At 44.2% G+C, this 20,170-nt stretch overlaps 2 protein-coding genes across 3 annotated transcripts; both read right to left on the minus strand.

Moving 5' to 3' along the window:
* Positions 1–1,548: 1,548 nt before the first annotated feature.
* Positions 1,549–4,644, minus strand: LOC127767117 (lecithin-cholesterol acyltransferase-like 1). 2 transcript variants are annotated; one of them, XM_052292345.1, is made up of 3 exons: positions 4,098–4,644; positions 2,204–3,071; positions 1,549–1,962 (listed from the first exon to the last, which is right to left on the minus strand). In XM_052292345.1, exons 1-3 carry the CDS (start codon positions 4,460–4,462, stop codon positions 1,960–1,962), a joined length of 1,236 nt encoding a protein of 411 aa, XP_052148305.1. In that variant the 5' UTR covers positions 4,463–4,644; the 3' UTR covers positions 1,549–1,959. The 2 variants fall into 2 exon arrangements, with proteins under 2 accessions (XP_052148305.1, XP_052148304.1); XM_052292344.1 differs by lacking the exon at positions 1,549–1,962 and having other exon boundaries at positions 1,978–3,071; positions 4,098–4,628.
* A 538-nt stretch (positions 4,645–5,182) lies between these two features.
* LOC127767118 (heptahelical transmembrane protein ADIPOR3) lies at positions 5,183–9,678 on the minus strand. The gene is made up of 3 exons (XM_052292346.1): positions 8,946–9,678; positions 6,819–7,143; positions 5,183–6,191 (listed from the first exon to the last, which is right to left on the minus strand). The coding sequence occupies exons 1-3, from the start codon at positions 9,176–9,178 to the stop codon at positions 5,538–5,540; spliced, it is 1,212 nt and encodes a 403-aa protein (XP_052148306.1). The 5' UTR covers positions 9,179–9,678; the 3' UTR covers positions 5,183–5,537.
* Between the last annotated feature and the right edge of the window lie 10,492 nt (positions 9,679–20,170).

The raw sequence follows: 20,170 nt of genomic DNA on the forward strand, positions 1-20,170 counted from the left end.
TTCGGCTGTCATCCAGGCTGACGAAGCCGACTATGACTGATGTTGGGCCAGAAAGCCCAACTATTTTAGCCCGTCTGTCCTGACTCTATTGAAGCCTCGTTGGGTGGCAAAGAGTCATAGGCACGTTTGGTTTGAATCGATGCAATTTGAAGTTTTGAACCATACCAAAATTTCCACACTTCCAATGGAGCTTTGTGGCCTTTGCTATCTGAGTATCTGACCAGACCACCTTGTCTTGCCAGAATTTTGGCAAAGATTCTATACGGTAGCAAACTAAAATATCCTACCTTTTTTTAAGAGGAAAGGTTTATAGCCCGAAGAGGGATTCTAATCACCTGAATGGTTGTCCACTTGTTTATCACATATCGATTAAATGATAATAAATTAATAATAAAATTTTGATAAAATAGATTAATATGCAACATATCACTTTATAAATATGCAAATTAAAATTCGACTTCTACAAGTTGTAACAAAAATAATAAATTAAATTTTAACTAGTATATGTACATATCCTACATTTCTATCTTTTTTTTTTTCTAAAATGACATGATATATTAATATATAATACATCACTACACAAATAAGCAAGCTAATTAGGGTCCTGAGGACGTCCTAGGCTCTCCTTAGAGGGTTACCCTATTAAGGAGAGTTGACTTAGTACCGTGGTTACTTTTAAATCATCACATTACATTGATTGTGGGGTGGTGCAAACTCGGTGCACAGCTCATCCACAAATATAGGAGATGTGGCTGTGCATGTAGTGCCTTGCATGCACATCGTCCCGAAGAGAACGAGACGTATGACGTGGTGTGTCCTCAACATCCTCCCTTCGGGGGCACCGTTGTTGACTATTGTTGCTAACACGTGGACCCGTGGAAGTTGGAACAAAGACTTTTGCCTTTCTACTCCATTTGTCAATTGGTAGCTGTGGTCGTCACATCTGGCCAACTGGCTTGAAGGGACAACAACAAGAGTAAGTATATTAAGTTTAGAGAAGTGAGACCCACTCCTGCATACGTGCAATAGTATTGTGGACTCCATTTAATGTATAAAAGGAGGATCCATATCACCGTGAAAAGGGTTCACATTTCTAGACTAGCCAAACACCGTGCGAGCAAAGATCTTCTCCTTCTCACTTAGAATCTTTCATATCTTACTTGTAATCCTCTTCACCATCCATCGTCCACCATACATAAATAGGGTATTACGTATCCGTACGAGCCGAATATGTATACACGCTTGTGTTTATTCCCTTCGCAGGATCATGACCTGAGCTTGAAACTTGCACCCTAGCTAAACTCACCTAGGGAGCGCATAGCTTCCTGTTAAAGGAGTTCCGTACTCTGACGACTAGTTATAAAAAGTAACAAATTAAACTCTAGGTAGTATATATACATTTATAGTTAAATTTATTATTTTTATAGCTTGTATAAGTTGGAAATTTGAACCTGTATATATTTGTGAAGTGATATATTACATATTAATCTATCTTGATATTTTTAAAAAATCATAACTAATTAATTAATATGTAATAAACGAGTGGATGTTAATTCAAGTGATTAAAAGAGTTCTCTTACATAGCCCTGTTTTTTTAGAAAGCAGAAAAGATGGATACTAGGGTAGTGTTTGAGAAGGAGTGACTAAACTTTAGTCATTCTCACAGAAACATAAGTCCCACCTAGGCAAAACCAGCTTTACCTATTAAGCACCATGGGCACATAGGTCACCCAAAAGACAGGAGGTTCTTAAGCAACTAGCCTACCTAGACAACTAAGCAGCAACACCAGAAACTAAATACAGTCACACTATAGGTAACACTAAGATCAGAATCCTTCGCAAGGTAAGCCAGCATCATTCCATTCCCACCTCGGAGTGCAAGTTCTCAGCAGCTTCAAGCAGTACCGAGATCAAAGAGCCCCAGCCTTAGCGTGCATCTTTCGGCTTCATCAACATCCTTCACTGTTACAGTAAAGACCCCGACAATCAACCATAGTTAGAGGGGTACCAAACTAACTTATCTAAAAAAATCATATCATTTCTAGTCACCCATAAATTGCCTACTTACAGCAGCCAAAATTATTGCTATTATTTATTTGCACGGATCAGTAATGACATATGGACATCACCATCGTCCTAGTGGCACAGGAATTGTAAATTCAAAATTATTCAGAAAAGAGAAGATTTTCTCTTTCCTGTGTACCTCTATGCTGCTAACTGCCTTCTGTATTTCAGCAACTACTTTCTTGAGAGCAAGATCGCTGAAGAAGCCAACGTGACTAACACCTGGCAACCTGACCACCTTCAAGATTTGGCCTTCCACCCCAGACCACTCCTTCTCCGCAGCCATCAGGCTCACAATGTTCATGTTCCCGTCGCCGTCGCCGTACACCACCTCCGGTGTCCCCTCGAACCCAGCTTCGCCGTAGACGAACGTCTCCGGCGTCCTGACACCGACCCCGTACATGCTTGTCACCGGCACCATCGGCGCCGGGAGCGCCCGCCACATCGGCAGCACCCGTGTCACGTACGGCTGGACCCCTTCCGTGAAGCCGATGGCGTCGAGGAACTCGGTGATGTTGTTGGCGGAGTAGGTCGAGTTCTTGGTCACCACCACCGGCCGGTCACCGAACACCATCGGCGTCGGCAGGCGCCAGAGCGCGCTCTGCTGGCTCCGCGCAAGCCTGGTCCTCGCCGGCGGCGCGAGGTTGGGGAGGCCGGAGCCGGCGCCGGAGGCGAGGCCGTCCATCCCCTCCGCGAAGCCGCCGAGCGCGGCGGCCAGGAGGACGGCGTGCTTGACGAAGCGTTGGCGCCAGGCGAGCGGGCGGGCGCGCAGGAACTGGTACGTGAGCGCGCAGCCGAAGCTGTGCGCCACCACGACGGCAGGCCGCCCGCCGTTGAGCCGGCTCGCCCTCTCGATGAGGCGCGTGAGGCGAGCGAAGTAGCGCTCGCCCACCGCCGACGGGTGGCCCCGCGGCGCCACCGCGTAGCGGAAGTCGTAGGGCGCGGCGAAGAGGCTCCCGCCGTCGCGGTAGCCCATCGCCTCCAGCTGCCGCACCAGTGGGTCCCACCTGCCAGTCAGACAAGAATAAATAAATAGTAAATAAATTTGGAAGTAGTTAGTGAGTTGTCGACAGTTTTTGAGACTCAAAACTTTCAAATTTTTCAACCATAGGATCTGTCATCAATGGTTGAAACGGGTCCACACAAGTACAAACCACTAATCTTACGCCAAGGTTGATTCAATGGTAAGAATTCGGTCAACATATATAAGGGAAAAATAATTCAAAAGTAATACGCATGATCTTAAAAAAATTGCAAATCCTAATTTTATACAATGTAATTACCCTATAACTATCATATAACTACTATATAACTGAGATATAAGTGCTATGTAACTACTATGTAACTAGGATGTAAGTGCTATGTAACTACTATGTAACTAGAGTGTAAGTGCTATGTAAGTAGATTAAAACACGTGAATACGTATAGGACGTTCGACAGAAACGAGGTACCAAACATTCAAACTTTTTTAGCCTTTGCATCCAACAGCGACGTCATTGCTAGCAAGCCCATAAGAGAGTGAAATATAACAAGATTATCCAAAAATTAGATGAAAACAGGGGACTAATTGTGTAGTTAATTAAAGCGTAAGTAAAATGCAACCAAAATGTAATTTCACATTCAACGTATACTTGAGCTAGCTTAGTGGTTGTTATGCTGTCCTGTTTAAGGGGAGGGCCTAGGTGCGACTCCTGTCTATAACAATATTTTTAGCTGTTTTCTTCCTTATTGCACGCACGAATCACGGAGCGGATATAAGGGCTACAAATTCGACTGTCTATGACAATATTTTTAGCTGTTTTCTTCCTTCTTGCACGCACGAATCACGGAGCGGATCTAAGGGCTGCAAATTCGACTGTTTTCTTTGGAGAAAACTGTCGCAAGTTTTCTAGCAATTCCGATAAATTTTGGCTGCCCATCTATCTAGGAGTATCTACCTGGTGATGCACGGGCATTGATACACGTGCGTACGATTGTTAGTACGACGTAAGACATACTCTGACACAGTGACAGCGTGACACAGTGATACTCACCCAACCAAGGCGCGGGTGGAGGCGAAGGAGGGGACCCTGGTGACGACGCCGGCGACGTTGCGGTAGTCGTCGGCGACGGGGTCGTAGACGAGGCTCATCTGCTCGGCGAGGCAGGGGGCCTGGGCGGGTTCGCTCGCCGCCGCGTCGATCGGCCACAGCTGGAACCACTCATCCTTCCCCTCTCGCGCGCCGCAGCGAGGCGCCGCCGGCTCGTACGCCGCAGTCAGCCGCGCGTAGAGCCGGTTGGACCCGTACCCCGGCACGAGCACGACCGGGTGCAGATCGCCGCCGCCGCCGCCGGAGCGGCCACGCGACGGCAGCGACAGGAGCACGGCTACCACGGCGACTCGCCGGAGGAGATCCATGTGTGGGTGCGTTTGTTGCGAGGCGAGAATACGGGCCACCTACAGCAATTATAGTGGTTAGCTGTCTCTGGGTCTCGACATGTCAAGTTTTCATCACGATCAACGTCACGGCTTAGCGGGCGCAGTCGAGATGCCAAAAAAAAATCTCGTCGTTTTCTTCTTCTTCAAGATCTAGCTGTTTGTGGTAGGCAATCGACAATTGTGTGTCGCCATCGCAGTCGGGCCGGCACATGATCTTGGCACGATGGGTGGAAATGGGTTACTCATCTGAACAGCCCACAGCTATGAGTCCATCAAGCAATCTAGCCCTTGGACGGGCGTCTCTAACGTGCACTCGTACGTGTGCGACTTCGTGAGTCCATCAGAAAACCAGCAGCACGGCCTGTGAACTAGGAGTAGATACTAGCAGCAATACATCGTACTAGCTGCAAGGAAACACATCCGACTTCAACGTGGAGCCCCAAAGGCCTTAAGTTCTTGGAGAATTGGAGGCGGCAGAATGGCAGATTGAGCCGGTGATGGTGACCGCACAGGCGAGGCGAGCCGGTGAGGCCGGTGGTTTCCTTCGTTTTGCTGCCCACAACCGTAGCAAATCGGGGAGTGGATCTCATGATTGGTGATGAATGATGATGGTTTCGGTGGTCGTTCGATAGGGACATTACCTGAACATTCATTTCACTTCCCAAGCTCCTATTGTAAACACAATTTATGTAGTGCATTGAACTTGAGCAAGCTGATAAATAGCGGCACAAGATGCACAGCAGGGGCTGTGGTATCACTGAATAGTTATTTTCTGGGAATAATAGGGCCTGATTTATCAAGTGAGTTGCACCCTGAAAAATCAGCCAATACCACACCACAGTTTACAGGTACCGATCATCACTCATTATCAATTTGTATCTCACAGTACTAGCAAGTCCTCCGTTACATTTTACAACAAACCAGGTCTAGTCTTTTGGCCAACAACAACAGTCATCTTTTGTTTCTGAAGACGAGAGAGAATCAGCGGTCCTCTTTTTCGGGACACAAGCAGGGCACCTACAATCTATCCACATCCTACGAGCACACATAATTTCTAGCAGCCTTGCACGTCTCTCCACTTGAGGTATACCAGTCCAGAATGATAGTGTGTGTATGCTCCAGCAACAACTAACACATGAAAAAGCTGGTGGCTATGACCAGCAATGTCAAATTTTCCAGGCATCCAGCGCTCGGGCACCCGAGTTGCATACACCAGTGCCCCAATGCCATAGAAAAGGCCCATCAGAACCTCATATGCGGTAGTGTGCAATGCCTCTGGTTGGTGCCAAAAGAGGATCAATTTGTGAATGACAGGGATCACGCCGGATGCACCCATGCCAAAGAAGAGGCATGCTCGTATGGTCCGAAACTCAGGGTTCTGGAAAACAGGGAGTAAAGAGAAAGCAATAGTTGCCACTCCTAAAATAGTTATGCAGCTGAGATACAGGTTGCAAAAGAATGGATAGCACATGAAAGAATAGTATACTGGAGGGTAGAATGATGTTGCGATAAGAGCAGCAATGCCTGCATAATCAAGGCGAAGCATAATGTATGCAAGGCGACGGGAGTGGCAGGAGAGAAGATGGCATGTGCTGCTGGCAAGAAGGCAAAACATTGCTCCTCCCAAGAAGGCATAAAATGGCCATCTCGGAATTGGCCTAATCAACTGTGGCGCAATCATGTTTGCTATATCTTCCTTCATGCTTTGCTGCATAAAAAAAAAAAAAACCGGGGGTATATAAGATGACGGGGACTGAATTAATGACCTTCACTCCAAAATTTCAATCAAATAATCACATGTGAGAAAATGTTATTTGCTATTTCTGAAGACAAAAATGTCTAGATAAAATCTAGTCATACCATACAATTGTTCTCTGTATGTGTAATTGTGTGCCAGTGTTTGTAAAACTAGACACCTTCAATAAAATGAGTGCTGACTAAACAAAGGGTTCTCAAAATCATAAAGTTGCAACTTCTTAATGATCCTGATTTTCCAGTAAAGCAGTGACCTGCCTAGGAATCTGTTGGTTTTTATATTTTTTACTGGTCATGGTATAGAAACCAAATCTTTCGTCAGCATCAGCTTAAACTAGCATAAACTCAACTTTTGTTCATGGTCATGGCCTAAACTTTGTCATAAGTCAGATGAAATCAGATCAGTACGAACTAGCATAAACTAAGAAACCAAACGATTGCGAATTGATATTCCATCCCTAGTAATAATTTCCGGTTGAAAATTGTGCCAGCATATTATCATTAATTTTGCGATATCTGAAATAACATACTAGTAGCATAATAAGTGAGTAATAAACTAGGGAAAATGTTGACTACTTACAAGAACAGACAGACTGGTTTCATTGGAATGAGTAAATCTGTGCGGCAAGCAACTTGATAGTAACTCCAAGAGGTGCCAACGGGACAATGATGGAAGCACCTCAATTGAATTCCATGAGCTTTTCAATTCATCCTTCAGCTTTTGCAAGTCAGAAAGGTGAGGTAACGAAGGAAGGCATGCCACAAGTTCTGTCTGAATCTTATGAAGATCAGCGTTTCTCAGCACATCAGGTAAATGCTGCAGACTTTGAAGATCTACTACATTTGGAACTTGTGTTGCGGTGTATATGGTAAGAACAAGAAAGATGAAAAATCCTATCAAGTGCCTGAGTTCACAAATTAAAAAACAGCTTTAGTATATCAGGAAAAGTAACTTAGCAGACGTATTCCTGCATTAATCACATTGATAACTTTTTTACATAAAAAAATGTCGCCTAGGAGTTGCACTTGCCACAGTCATAATTTTCCAGAATGCATACATCTCCATACGAGCACATAACTTTTAAATAACAGTAACCAAATAAACGTTGTATGATGCCAATCAAATTGCTTGATCTCCATTCGAGCTCGATATATATATGCAACGAATACAATAAAAGAAGGGGCTGTCTATATATCATGTGACAAAAAATGCCACCTCCTATTATTCAAATTTTGGACCATTGGATATGCTTCAAGATTCGTGTAGACCACTCTAACCCTAACTCCTCTCCTCCTCCCCCAATTCAGATCGCACGCTGCCGCCACTCCTCGTCCTCGCGCGATCCCCCACCACTGCCACCGCCATCGCCCCACCGCGCCGCTGCCCGCCTCGCCGGCTGGCCGGAAGGGGTCAACGGCGCCGGCGAGGCCCCCCCCCCCCCCCCCCCCCCGGCGAGCCCCCTCCCCCTTCCCTCCTCTCTTTCTCCTCGAGGCGGCGACGACGAGGTGCCCCTGCCCCGCCGTCTTCCCCGTCTCCGGCGGCTCCCTACCGCCGGATCCGCAACCACCGCCCGCCGCCTCCTAACCACACGCTTGCTTTGCCCCCGCCGCTGATGCCGGCCCACCACCCTCCTCCATCCCTGCGGCTTCGGCGACGCCGCCGCCGCCTCGCCGAAGTACACCGCCCACGGCCATCCCTCTAAGCTCCGAGGAAACCCCCCTCTTCCCCCTCCCCCAACCCCCCTCCTACCCTCACCCCAACCCCAGACCCTAACCTGTATGCTCCCTGCCGGAGTTGGGGTGTCGCCGGCGCCGGAGAAGAAGGGGAGCCCGCCGGAGTTGGAGGAGAGAAGGTGGTGCACGAATCTTGGCATGGATCCAATGGTCCAAAATCTGTAAGATTTCATCCCCAAATTTCATTCGAATGACATATAGCAATCCCGATAAAAGAAATACTGCTAGACCACTGTCCTCCATTAACTACTACAATTAAACGCATTAAATCATCCACAGGGGACTTCTTTCAATAAGTTAGGTGGTCCTGTGACCTGTTGCATGATATGAACAGTCAAGTACAAAACGAAGGCTTTTCCAGCTGGGAGTCGTCCCTCTATTGCATTCTAGTTGTTGAAGTTCCTTGCCCGTTTCTTTCAAATTAATGTCAGCTTGCAACATGAGAATCCATATGAGCAAATTGAGTTTAGTCTTTAAAGTAGAGAGAAAGGTAGGTAAATTGAATACCAGACTGTTTAGAAACTGTAAGCCTTGGCCTCCCTAATTTACACAACTACAAAACTATGCACTATTGAGAATATTCAAATAAAATAAATAAATAAATTAGTAAATAAGCACAAGAGCAAAAATCTACAGAATGGCTAGATATTTTGAGGGCAGCCTAATATTTCAAGATTCAGACTTCAAATACCCAATGCCAGAAGAAATATGTTGTATGGGATTTATCCAGCCTGAAACATAAAGCTATAGCATCCACAAGCAGACGAGATGTTTCGAACGCCCGATCTATAGACCAATTTCTTTGCTCCGTATAACAGATCCATCCATGAAAGAAATCGATGTCACATCTCCTTTCCACCGCATTACCCGTGCAATGAACAACTTAACCTCCTTCTCACATGACAGGAAATTCAACCGCACAATCAATCGAGAGGGGGGGAGGAGAGACGGAGAAAGGAACGAGGGAACGTACGTCCAGACGTTGAGGGTCTCGTTGTGGATGGAGAAGGCGGAGAGGAGCACCTGCGGGAGCGGCCACTCGCAGCGGTAGTGGCGCAGGATGTACTCGTTGTCCCGCATGTAGCCCGGCAGCGCCCGGTACTCCACAAGCCCGTACCTCCGCCGCCGCCGCAGCCCCTCCTTCCTCTCGTCCTCCGCCTCCGCCCACCGCGCCGCCTCCACCTCCTCCCCCGCCGCCGCCGCCATCGCCAGGAAGAGAGAGAGAGAGAGAGAAAGAGCGCGCGTCCCGGGCGACAATGGTGTTATGCCGTTGCCGCTCGAATATTCGCCGACCACGCGACGACGCGACCGAGAGGGAAGGGAAGGGAAGGGGAGGGAGTTTTTTTTGTACGCGTTGCCCCCCGCCCGCTCGATCGCTGGCTCGCCTCGGTTGCGTCGGTCCGTCGGTCTCGGCGAGGGGGCCGCGCCGCGAGTCGGAGATGACGGAGACCTCTCCCCGATTTAGCCCCTCCTCCCCTCTCCCCCCGCTCTGGCCTTCTGACCGCGCCGCGTGCGTGCGTGCGTGCGCTCGTCGATCACCTTGGCCTTTCCTGGGCTTCTCTCTCTTGGCTGCCGGGGCGGTGCGACGCGAGCGCGACCGGTGTTGGGGTTGGGGTTTGGTGCCGTACTGTCGTGCCGTGTCGTTTGCTCGCTCGCCTACGCCTCTGCGCGCGCGGGGGCCTGCGGCGTGGAGCCGCGAGTCGGTGGAGCGGCGAGTCGGGGAGGGTTGGGTTGGGTAGGGTGCGAGCGATTCATCACGGATTCGTCGTGCCGTGCGTTTCGGGAAGATTTCTAGGAAGCGTGACGGTTTCATTGCTTCAGAAATCTCGTCAAACGCGAGGGGCGTGTTTGGTGGCATTTTCTTCGTGCTTATACGGACGAAAGCGAAAGATATGGTTTACTGGCCTTTTCCTTTGCTTTGCAGCATAGTCATCGTCGTAGACTCGTATAGTACGGGGATGTTAGGATCTGTTGAAAACTGAGCCCATGAGATTGTTAACCGATAAGCTACTACGGCCTACGGGCCAGTGTCAGTTATGGGCCAACTCTGACTCCCGGGGTACGGAGTCTGTGATGGAATAAGTCCGTTTGAGGTCCCTTAACTTGTCAACAAATCCGATTTTCGTCCTTCAACCGGAAAACCAGATACAATGGGTCCCTCAACTTTTAAAACCGGTGCAATATAGGTCCCATGGTGGTTTGGACAGCGGTTTTCACTGACGTGACGCCTACGTGGCTATTTTGACTCGGTCTTCACATGACGTGGCGCTTATGTGGCAATGTAATTGGAAAATATTAAAAACTGTGGGCCCACATATCAGTTTACACCAAAAAATTAATTTAAAAATGGTGGGCCCCACATTTTACACGACGTTGACAAGTTAAGAGACCTCAGATGAACTTATTCCGTCTATGATTGATAGAAGAAGATAATATCGGCCCAGCAAAACAAGCAAGATAGGAAAAAAAATTCCTTCTTCGTTTTGGATTTTTTTTCTACGGTAAAACTAAGTACAACACATTCTCAGCTTTTTAAATCGGTGTAAGGGCCTGTTCACTTTGATGCCATTTTCAACCTTACCAAATTTTGGTAAAGTTGCTAAAAAAAAGTAGCTACATTTAGTTTGCTACCAAATTTAGGTAACTATATAAGAAATCCTGTCAAAATTTTGGCAAGATTGCCAAAATTTAGGTTTTTTTTGGCATCAAAGTAAACAGGCCCTAAATAGTCCCAAAATAGTATAATGACCAGTTTTGAATGACGTAATGTTTACGTGTATCGGAGAACGGAGCTTCTGCAATGGGGAATCGATAGACCCCCTTTGCGAGTTCGGTTCTGAGAGTGGGAGTGTTAGTCCAAGAGTCTGTTGTAGGAGTAAATTTAAAAGACAATATTGAAATATATATATGATAAATTCTCAAAATCAACTTTAAAATTAAGTTTTAAAATTTAAATTCTAGTTACGGATAAGCCAGCTAGCAAAAGATCTATCTAGACTATTCAATTACAACGCACTCACTTATGGCAGCCGGTGGAAGAATGTCTACTAGTTGGGTTCCCTGAAACAGAATGAAGAAAAGAGTCAATCATCAAAGTCCAGAATCTGGCAAACAGAGCATCCTAGTAGAGTAGTAATAGGCGATTAGTGCTGCTTGACAAGGAAGGAACAAAGGATTCCTGTGAATCTGGGATGCTGGGGTGTGGCCACCAAAGTTTGTTCCTTTTGGCCAGCTCTGCATACACCGCACTTGTTTTCTCAGGCTGCCGAATCAAAGAACCCAGAACCGGATGCCACGCTCGTATTCCTCCAGATGCATCAGCGTCGCCTTCTCTGCATCATTCTATACTTGAGCAGCAGCACTACTAGACCAGGACCAGCAAGAATCTGACATTATTCGTTGCAACTAGCTACGGTGATCCTGGGACACTGTCACACTAGTTAATTACATATCCGAGTTGAGGCATCTACTGAAGCTTTCAAGATATGTGCAGATATGGTGGATTCAACTGACGGGTGATTCATCGAGCATTCACCCGAGATTCTCCGAGAATGTTTCGATTCAGATTCACTGTTGCTATCTCGATTGGATCATGCAATTGTTCACGAGATAAAAACACCTTGGAGAATGCTGGTTTGTGTCATTGTGTGCAGTAATACAGACTGCCAAAAACTTATTTTTCCTTGGACAGAGCAGACAAATTCCGTCCGTCTTGAATTTTTGTATTGACGCTGTTGCTACCAAACTTTAGAGAATTTTTCAAAACCTAACAAAGCTTCTGAATAGAGCCACTCAACTGCAATTGTGTTGTTTATATTTGTATTCTGTTTCTTCGACCTCTTTTGAAATTTAAACTAACGCTAGACGAACCAGTGATGAGGCATGCCTTTTTATTATTACTCCAGTGTTAGTTGCCCAACTGGTACAGTCCTGTACCTTTCATTCTGACAGATCTAGCACAACGGGGAAAAATCACAAGACGTAAAGTAGAAGCTCATAATTACAGCACACTAAGCATCGGTTAAATCAACATTTAACTAACCACCCGACCAAAGTCTCTGAACGCATTCCACAAAAGCATCACTAAAATTATTTGGCTTCTTTGTCAGAAAAACAAATTTCAGACTTTAGGAGCTAAGCTAACAGGTCGATTCCCAATTCAAATTGATAGTGGTCTCAAAAGAAAAAAAATAGTGTGCTATGTCGTCAGACTGTGAAACATAAAAGATGCTGAATGTTGTTAGATGTGAATGATCTCTCATTTCTACGTCCCCATCAAATTCTAGCACTCTTTGGTTGGAAAGGAAGGAGCTTTCGAACATCATGAATCAGCTCATTAACGGAGATTGATTCTAATCTCTCGGGTGGATGTCCACCCGTTTCTTGTATGCCACCTAAATGATTATGAAAAATTCTAAATATATATATAAGATAGGTTAATATGTAATATATCATTTCACAAACATGCAATTTTAAATTCGACATCTACAAGCTGTAACAAAAATAGCAAATTAAACTCTAACTAGCATGTGTATATTCACAGTCAAATTTGTTATTTTTGTTACAGCTTGTAGAAGTCGAATTTGAACTTGCATGTTTGTGAGATGATATATTACATATTATCCTATCATGTCATTTTTTTGAAAATTTTTCATAATCATTTAGATAACATGCAAGAAATGGGTGGATGTCCACCTGAGTGTTTAAAACAATTTCCGCTCATTTACTCGTCAAGATGGACCGTATCCTTTTCTCCACTGTGACTGTAACTGGCAAAAGCTCCCGGCTCATTTCTAAAGAAGGGTAAAAGGGAGTGTTAAAGCATAGGCATAGTGCCTCCTTTGTGTAACAACCTAAACTTTTACGTGAACTTGCTAGTGTATAACTAAGATCATACTATCAATGTTGAAAGGTCAAGTTTAAGTCAACATGCGGAATTGCCAAATAATATTTGACATAAATTTAAGGCAAAAATCTTGCAAATTTCTGGTCTTAGGATCCGCTTCTCGATTTTTGCTAGGCCTCGCCATCCGCTTCTCGATTAATGGATTTTCGTTAATCCGGTCTCTATATCCACAAAGGATATACACAGCCAAAATAATACAAGAGTACTTACACTCATACCTCAACAAGTAGGAGAACACATAACAACAGGAAAAAAAACCTACTACCTTAGCACAGACTTGCTTCCTGACATCCTCTCCTGAAATGGCCAGATTTGACAAGTGGAAGTCGTCTAGTCACAGCCGCCCCTAGTGTGTCGTCACTGCGAACCTCCGCTGGTGCCATCTTCATCCGCTTCAAGTAAGCTAACGCCATGTGCCACCGGTTAGCCCCACCTTCATATGTCATTGTCCAGTCAGAACTAGCTGATCACCAAACGTGAGCCAACATGATCCGCTTCCGCTTCGCTGGATTCCTAGGCCTCCGCCGCCCATAGGGCCACCGTCGTCGTCAGATCCTCCTCCGCCTCTCCGATTCCTAGCCCACCGTCGCCGAGGATATCCTCTTACGCCAGGACTTACAGGCCTCCACTACCAACGAGATCTGCCTCTGCCTGTACCACCGTCCCCTCACTGAGAACCTTGCACCGGTGCTCAAGCCACCGCCACCAAGGAGTCTTTAGCCCGAACTCCTAGGCCGCCACCATCCCTAGTGTCAACTGCCTACGGGACCACCTCCGCCTGATCCGCCTTCTCCCTACCAAGGACTAGCCATCGACGCTTAGCCTGCCGTTGTCCTCTAATGCACCCACCGATGCCTTACCGCTACCCGTTGTCGTCACCAACCCGTTTGGCCAGGCGTAGGCCTAGCCACCACCGCTACGCCCCTCCCCAACGTCTCCTATGCCGCCAGATCTGGGGGCAGGAATCCTAGACCCGATGCCCCCCTCCTCCGTCGCAACACAAGGCGCAAGCTAGGTCCCTACTAAGGAACAACCCCGCCTTTCTTGTAGCCGCTTGGGACAGCGGCAAGGCAGCGGAGAGAGGAAACGAGGGGTCAGGAGCGAGGCAGTGGAAGGAGTCGCCGGGTCGGGAGTTTTGCCCAATATAGAGTAGGCTAGTAATATTTCCTGTCTCATAAAAATACAAACCTAATACATGATATGTTTGTTCAGATTTATAGTATTAGGATGTGTCACATCCTATTTTTTTATGGGACAGACGAAATAACCATTTGTGCAGCATGTTTTACTAAATTGGTTAGTGAAATGCAACCTAACAAAAATGGATCTGTATTCCTCATGATGTTCTATCCACGTTATTTGTGCTATCAATTTTTCAGTACGAATCAGTCCAGACACGCCATGCACAGTGATCGTCTTGTTATAATAACATGCTAGTACTAAATTGCTAAGTTCCCGGTCGGTTTCAGAATCTGGAATATATATGCTACTGCATGCTACGGCTGCAAACACATCTGATCAACATGAAGGCCATGTATTCCGATCCCTCCACAGTATATCTACCCCCAACTTGTCCCAAATTTTAAGGTTCCATTTAGTGAGTTGATTTCCAAGCAACGGGAGAACGGCAACCAGTGCGACGACTTCCGAAGTAGTATCGGAATAAGCATCAGCACATGTCCCAGATCCCGGTGGTGGCGGCCTAATAGATCCTCAAGAGCTAGGAGAAGAATCAGAAAGCATATATGAGCAAGTGTCTCGTCGCATATGTTCGTAGCAAGGGCTCAACAAGCTCAATCGATCGATCGATCGCTTTGCTAGTGGCCTGTGGATTAATCAAAGATCCCACTAGCTATAGCTACCTCAGCTCGCTTCGTGGAATCCACCTTCGCAATCGATTATACTAAGCCCCTACGAAATGCAGCGAGAAAAACTGGAAAGAGCCTTTCGGCGCAATTGCAGCGTGACACGGAGTCCGTTCCGGCCGGTGAGAAAATTCCCCGAATTATTGGGATTCTTGCGCATGCATGGAAACGTCCAATAGACTGGGGATTCATTCAACTAGCCTCCCCAATCCATGTTCACCGCTCGCATGCCTGCCTGCCTAGGCAACAAGGATCTAATCTTGTGGACAGTGAGAGCCGTCTTTGAAGGGATACGCATGCGTCACACGAGCAATTCTGATCGAATGACACAACTTGTGAATTTGAGAAGGACACGACAATGGATCGGCAGCAGCTAGCAAGCAAGCAGCCAGGAATGGATGATGAACAATCGAACAGTTTTAATTTGGTGGTGGCTGCCCGCATGTTGTCACTTCACTTGTCAGTGGAATCAGTATCAGCTAATGTAACGGTTGGGTGGGATATGTTCCGGGAGTTGTGGAAGCGAAGTCATCTCTCCGGAGGGCGAATCCACCGCAAGATCATCAGCATTGCTTGCTTTGTGCTGCCTAACTTTGCATCAGGCAAAGACGCGCAGTGCTGGCTGCCTATGCTTCCACTGGAGGAGTGTGTGGTTTCTTAGCAAATTTTTCTGATGTGCGCGCGCATCTGCAGCAACTTGCCATGGCTCCAGCTTTACATTTGTCAACAGCCTGATCAATGCAGAGGAGGCTGTAACAATTCTGAAATTTAAAATACAAAGGTGCGCTTCGTAATCATGAATTCATGATGGATTATCGCGAGAGGATTAAGGTGAGCCTTGCTAATTTGAAGGGTCAAATTCTGTTAGGCTAGATCCGGTGCAAAGAGCTACTACTAGTCAACGATTTTTTAGTTTCGAATGAAGAGTCAGACATTTGTTTTAGCCACCTTTTATTTCTTTTTGAAAGATCACCTTTTATTTCTTGAGCCTTGGCAATGTGAAGGGTCACAAATTCTGTGGTACCAGGGGTCGGTTAACTGCGAATCGGACATTTTGTTTTAAACGTATTTTATGACAACCTTTTTCATCGTCAACTGATATGTCTTAGATCACACTCGACTTACACTCCTTCTTCATCGTTTTCTATTTGGTTCTTTAAAAAGTAAAAATCGTAGACATTCACAAAAGACGCGCACTCACTTCTATCAATATGCATACAATACAACCTACTCCTATAAATTAACACCTCTGAAATACATACGTCGTTTATCAGTGAAAGAATAATTAGTTGCAAATCTAAATATCCATATCGTGCCTATAAATTAATTAAACTGGATAAGTTTTAACAAAAGAAACCTAACCAGTTAATTAAGCTACATATTTTTATAATTGTTTTTTGTTTTCATACTTGACTCGAAAAAACATTTTCGTTGTGTGTGCCAATAATCTATTTCTCGTGTATAATTGTGTGTGCACATTTTCGTTATGCTAAAAAAGAATGTAATTTAGTTGTGTATCGCACAATATGGAAACTTCAAAATTACATTTTGAAATGATTGGGAGTTGTACCACATACGAGATATATATACGAGTTATATATCAGTAGAACTTACAAATACTCCTCCGTCACTACAAGAATACAATTCTAACATTAAAATTTCATTGAAGAAAACAATTAGTACAAGGTAATATTTTGCTTCCAAACCATCCTATTCAATTTTCTCCCCATCTTACAAAGCACCTCTCCTCATTTAATAATGTCTAAGTCATTTACTTTCCATCTACTGATTTGTCTTTTGAATGATAAAACTACATTCTTTTAGGTACAAATGGAAAATATCAAAACCAGAATACATAAAATCCACAGAAGCACTAGTTGTGTGATCAATGAGTCATGGGTGCGTGAGCGTGACTCCACCTATTAGGGTTCAAATTCTAGTGAACATTACGTACAGGCCGATGTACTTAGAATAGAATTTTAGTAACTAAGGAGATGTTGTTAATCTGTCTTTTTAGCGTACAATAGAGAATGCAATCACGGGTACATAAGAGTGGTGTGTATGAATGCATCTTCCATGTAATCGAGAAAAAAAACATAAAAATCCTCATACACATATAATACCCTCCTAGCGTGTATCGGCAAATTTGCCACGGTAGTTTAGGCCAACTTCAAGGTTGCTATGGTTTACCTTTTGTTTGAACATCGAAAATGTGAAAGTCTCAAGTAAAAAAGGAAATTGTGAAAGTCGTAGGAGTCTATCATCATAGACTTAGGTTCAATTTAAAACATATTGTTGGTATTGTTGATTTGAATTATCTACTTGCTTATGAGACTAAATTAAATATTTTAATAAATAAAATTAAGTCTAAAGTAGAATTTTCTTTTTAGAAAACGTATATTTTTGAAACTTGGAGCAAACAATCAGTTTCAATAATCCGGTAAATAATCTGAAATGAACTTAAGCCCTCAGTTGTTGAATGCTGGTTATGAATTACATTGTTATGCAGTAAAATCTTTGGAACTTTGAACATTAGTACCTTTTAAATATTTATTTGGATATATAAAAAATCATATATGTAGATTGGTGGTGAAAAGTTTTTTTTTCATAACACTGCTAGTTCATCAAATTTTAAAATAAGGTGCAATATAAATTATTCATATATGTTTCATATCATATCACGCTTTGATTTTTTTTCTAGTCAAACTTAAAGAAGTTTGACCGACCAAGTTTAAAGGAAAAACATAGCGATACTTTAGCACAAAACAAACATATTATCAATATATATTTAGTGCTAGATTTAGCTAAATTTATTTGATATTATAGATGTTAGTATTTTTCTATAAAATTGATCAAACTTAAAAAGTTTAACTAGAAAAAGGGTCGAGACATCTTATAATATAAACGGATGGAGTAGTAATAAAAATTTGTATCTTAAAGACTATGTTAATACCTAAAACAACATTTTTCTTATAATGAGGGGGAGTATGTTGCACATATGAAGGGCATGTTTAGTTTACTACTATTTTCAATCCTACAAAGTTTTTGGCAATACTAAGATTTGGAAACATTAAGTAGTGGCAAGATTTGATAACGCTAAGTGTCAGGGTTACGGATAAGGTATACCCTCTATCCTTGGATATACGTTGTATACTAATACGGTATACCCGCGCGTATATAGATAGTTCCCGTATACATTAAGGAAATCTATCACGTGATAGATATGGTATCTATGGATGGAAAGAGTTCTGCTCGGACAAAGACTGGGTCTTTACCATATCGTGAGGGATCCGATATCTCCGAGTCCTACTTGGAGATCAATTGACCCGCGGTATAAAAGGGACCCCCTGGGTAGGACCTAAGGCATCGAATCTCACCGCCAACACACCCACCACAGCCAACGAAGCCGGAGCGCATAGGAGCCAAGTCGCCGGGAGATCTAGTTGGACCTACTCGACTACGGTATCGTCGGTATCATCGAGTTCTGCTATTCCTTTTGTAATCCGTGGTTTCCATCATATAATCCCATATCAACTTGATTAGGGCTATTACCTACTAAGGGGTCTGAACCAGTATAATCATTGTCTTTTGTTTGTTTGATGTCGTATTACATAGATCCTCGTGCCAACGGACCCCAATACCCTATATATTCGGTTTACGGGTATCCCCCGTCGACACTAAGTAGTTGTTGTTTAGTTTATTTCCCTTCCCAGATATTTTTCTATGAAGCTACGTGAAGAAGATTCTAGAAAATTACTAAATTTTTGCATGGTAGGATGTGATAGGTTATTATCTAGGGGCTTGTTCAGCTTAATGCCTTTTTTTTCTAAAGTTGTCAAATATATACATCCATTTAATTTCTTACCAACTCTAGTAAATAAATAAGAAATACTGTCAAAACTTGGCAATATTGCCAAATTGCCAAAATTTGGTAAGGTTTATTTTGGCTACAATCTAAGCAGACACTAAAACTTGTTTGAATTTTGTTACCTTACTGAAATTGGCATTGCCGAAATTAAAGTTGGTAGTGTTGAAAATAGCAATAACATGAAAATGGCTGAAATTTCAACGTCAGCCTACGCGCTCAATGTGATCTGATAAGGAACCGTAGTTCATATTTTCCTGTTCTTTTTGCCCACATGTACTAAACCAGTAAGCATTACAGTACTAAATAGATATATCTGCTAGCATAACTGTTCGAAGGTTAAATAATAAAATTGCCATGCCTATCCAATGTCTGTCAGCTCGATCAGCCGTTAGCAATCGCCAATCGAACAACTTGTTTGACTTGTGAACTAGCTAAGCGATGAGGTCATGGGGATATATGTTCAGTACTCCAGAACACGACTCTTGGACATATGCACCTCTTCCAGGCTTCTCATCAAGGATAGACATGGAAAACACCTTGTGGTCTTATCTCGGTTAGGTCAGCAGCCGCTTGCTCTGCGCACATTTGGCACAAGTTCTGCCCAGGAAAAAGCTACATAATCGATCATTTGACTACATTCGACGAGCATCGAAATACTGACTGATTAATCGATCATCAAGTATCACAAAATCAACTTAGAGCATCGCGGCAGCTCCTCTATCTAGTCATCCATATGATATTTGAAGTATGGAGAAGAAAAATAGTGCTCCAGTAGAGTCTCCATCACATACTCTATTTTTTGAGGTCCTCCAAATCTAGCCCTTCCCAAGCCAAATATGGAGGTTCTCTCTCCTCACTCCATCCTCAACTACCCACTTCCCAAGATTATTTTTTAAGTGGTGAAAGGTGAGAAAAATAGGAGTAAAAATGTGTGGTAGTTGAAAAATATTAGTAAAATATAGGATGTTGGTATATGTAGGATGTAATATGAATCTTTTTGGATGGCCATCCAAATAAGAGTATGGAGGATGAAATTTAGATGAGCTGCTAGGAATGCTCTTAACCGTACATCCGTACACGAGTGTATGTGTTTATATATATTTGAGAAAAAAAATGGGTTAAAATCAATTCGAAGCTAAGTAGCGAGTTGATTTCCTTGACATGTTCAGTTCGTTGGTTTCCTTTGCACAAGGGCGTGTTGCTTCAACCAGGTCGTCCTCGTCCACATTCCTGTACGGCCCCGACGGACCCGGTAAAATCTCCAAACATGTACGTGTCATCGACATCCAAATTAGTCGGTACGTACGTGTAGCATTTCCCACGACGAGTCAATCGTTGAGAAGGTCTCTCCAAATCCAGCGTACAGTTTTGCCTGGACGCATCGTCGCGTCGAGGTCAGATTAATAATAACGTGCGCCGTGTTACACGCCCCTTAATTAATTTAATTTAATTTCTGGCGCGCCGCTGGAGCTAACGACCCCTATCCGCCGCGTCACCGGTGAGCCCAATATAAATACCGACCCGCGGCTGCCGTTCACTCCTCGTCAAAATCGTGTCGA

Source organism: Oryza glaberrima, chromosome 3, assembly GCF_000147395.1.
Source record: "Oryza glaberrima chromosome 3, OglaRS2, whole genome shotgun sequence".
Classification (NCBI taxonomy): Eukaryota; Viridiplantae; Streptophyta; class Magnoliopsida; order Poales; family Poaceae; genus Oryza; species Oryza glaberrima.

Bases quoted from the DNA above. Each gene is read 5' to 3' on its own strand.
- LOC127767118 (XM_052292346.1), bottom strand. From the start codon at position 9,178: ATGGCGGCGGCGGCGGGGGAGGAGGTGGAGGCGGCGCGGTGGGCGGAG. The intron at 7,144-8,945 runs GTACGTTCCCTC...TTGTGAACTCAG, and splicing joins GAGACCCTCAACGTCTGGAC to GCACTTGATAGGATTTTTCA. The intron at 6,192-6,818 runs GTAAGTAGTCAA...TTTTTTATGCAG, and splicing joins AAACCAGTCTGTCTGTTCTT to CAAAGCATGAAGGAAGATAT.
- LOC127767117 (XM_052292344.1), bottom strand. From the start codon at position 4,462: ATGGATCTCCTCCGGCGAGTCGCCGTGGTAGCCGTGCTCCTGTCGCTG. The intron at 3,072-4,097 runs GTGAGTATCACT...TCTGACTGGCAG, and splicing joins TCCACCCGCGCCTTGGTTGG to GTGGGACCCACTGGTGCGGC.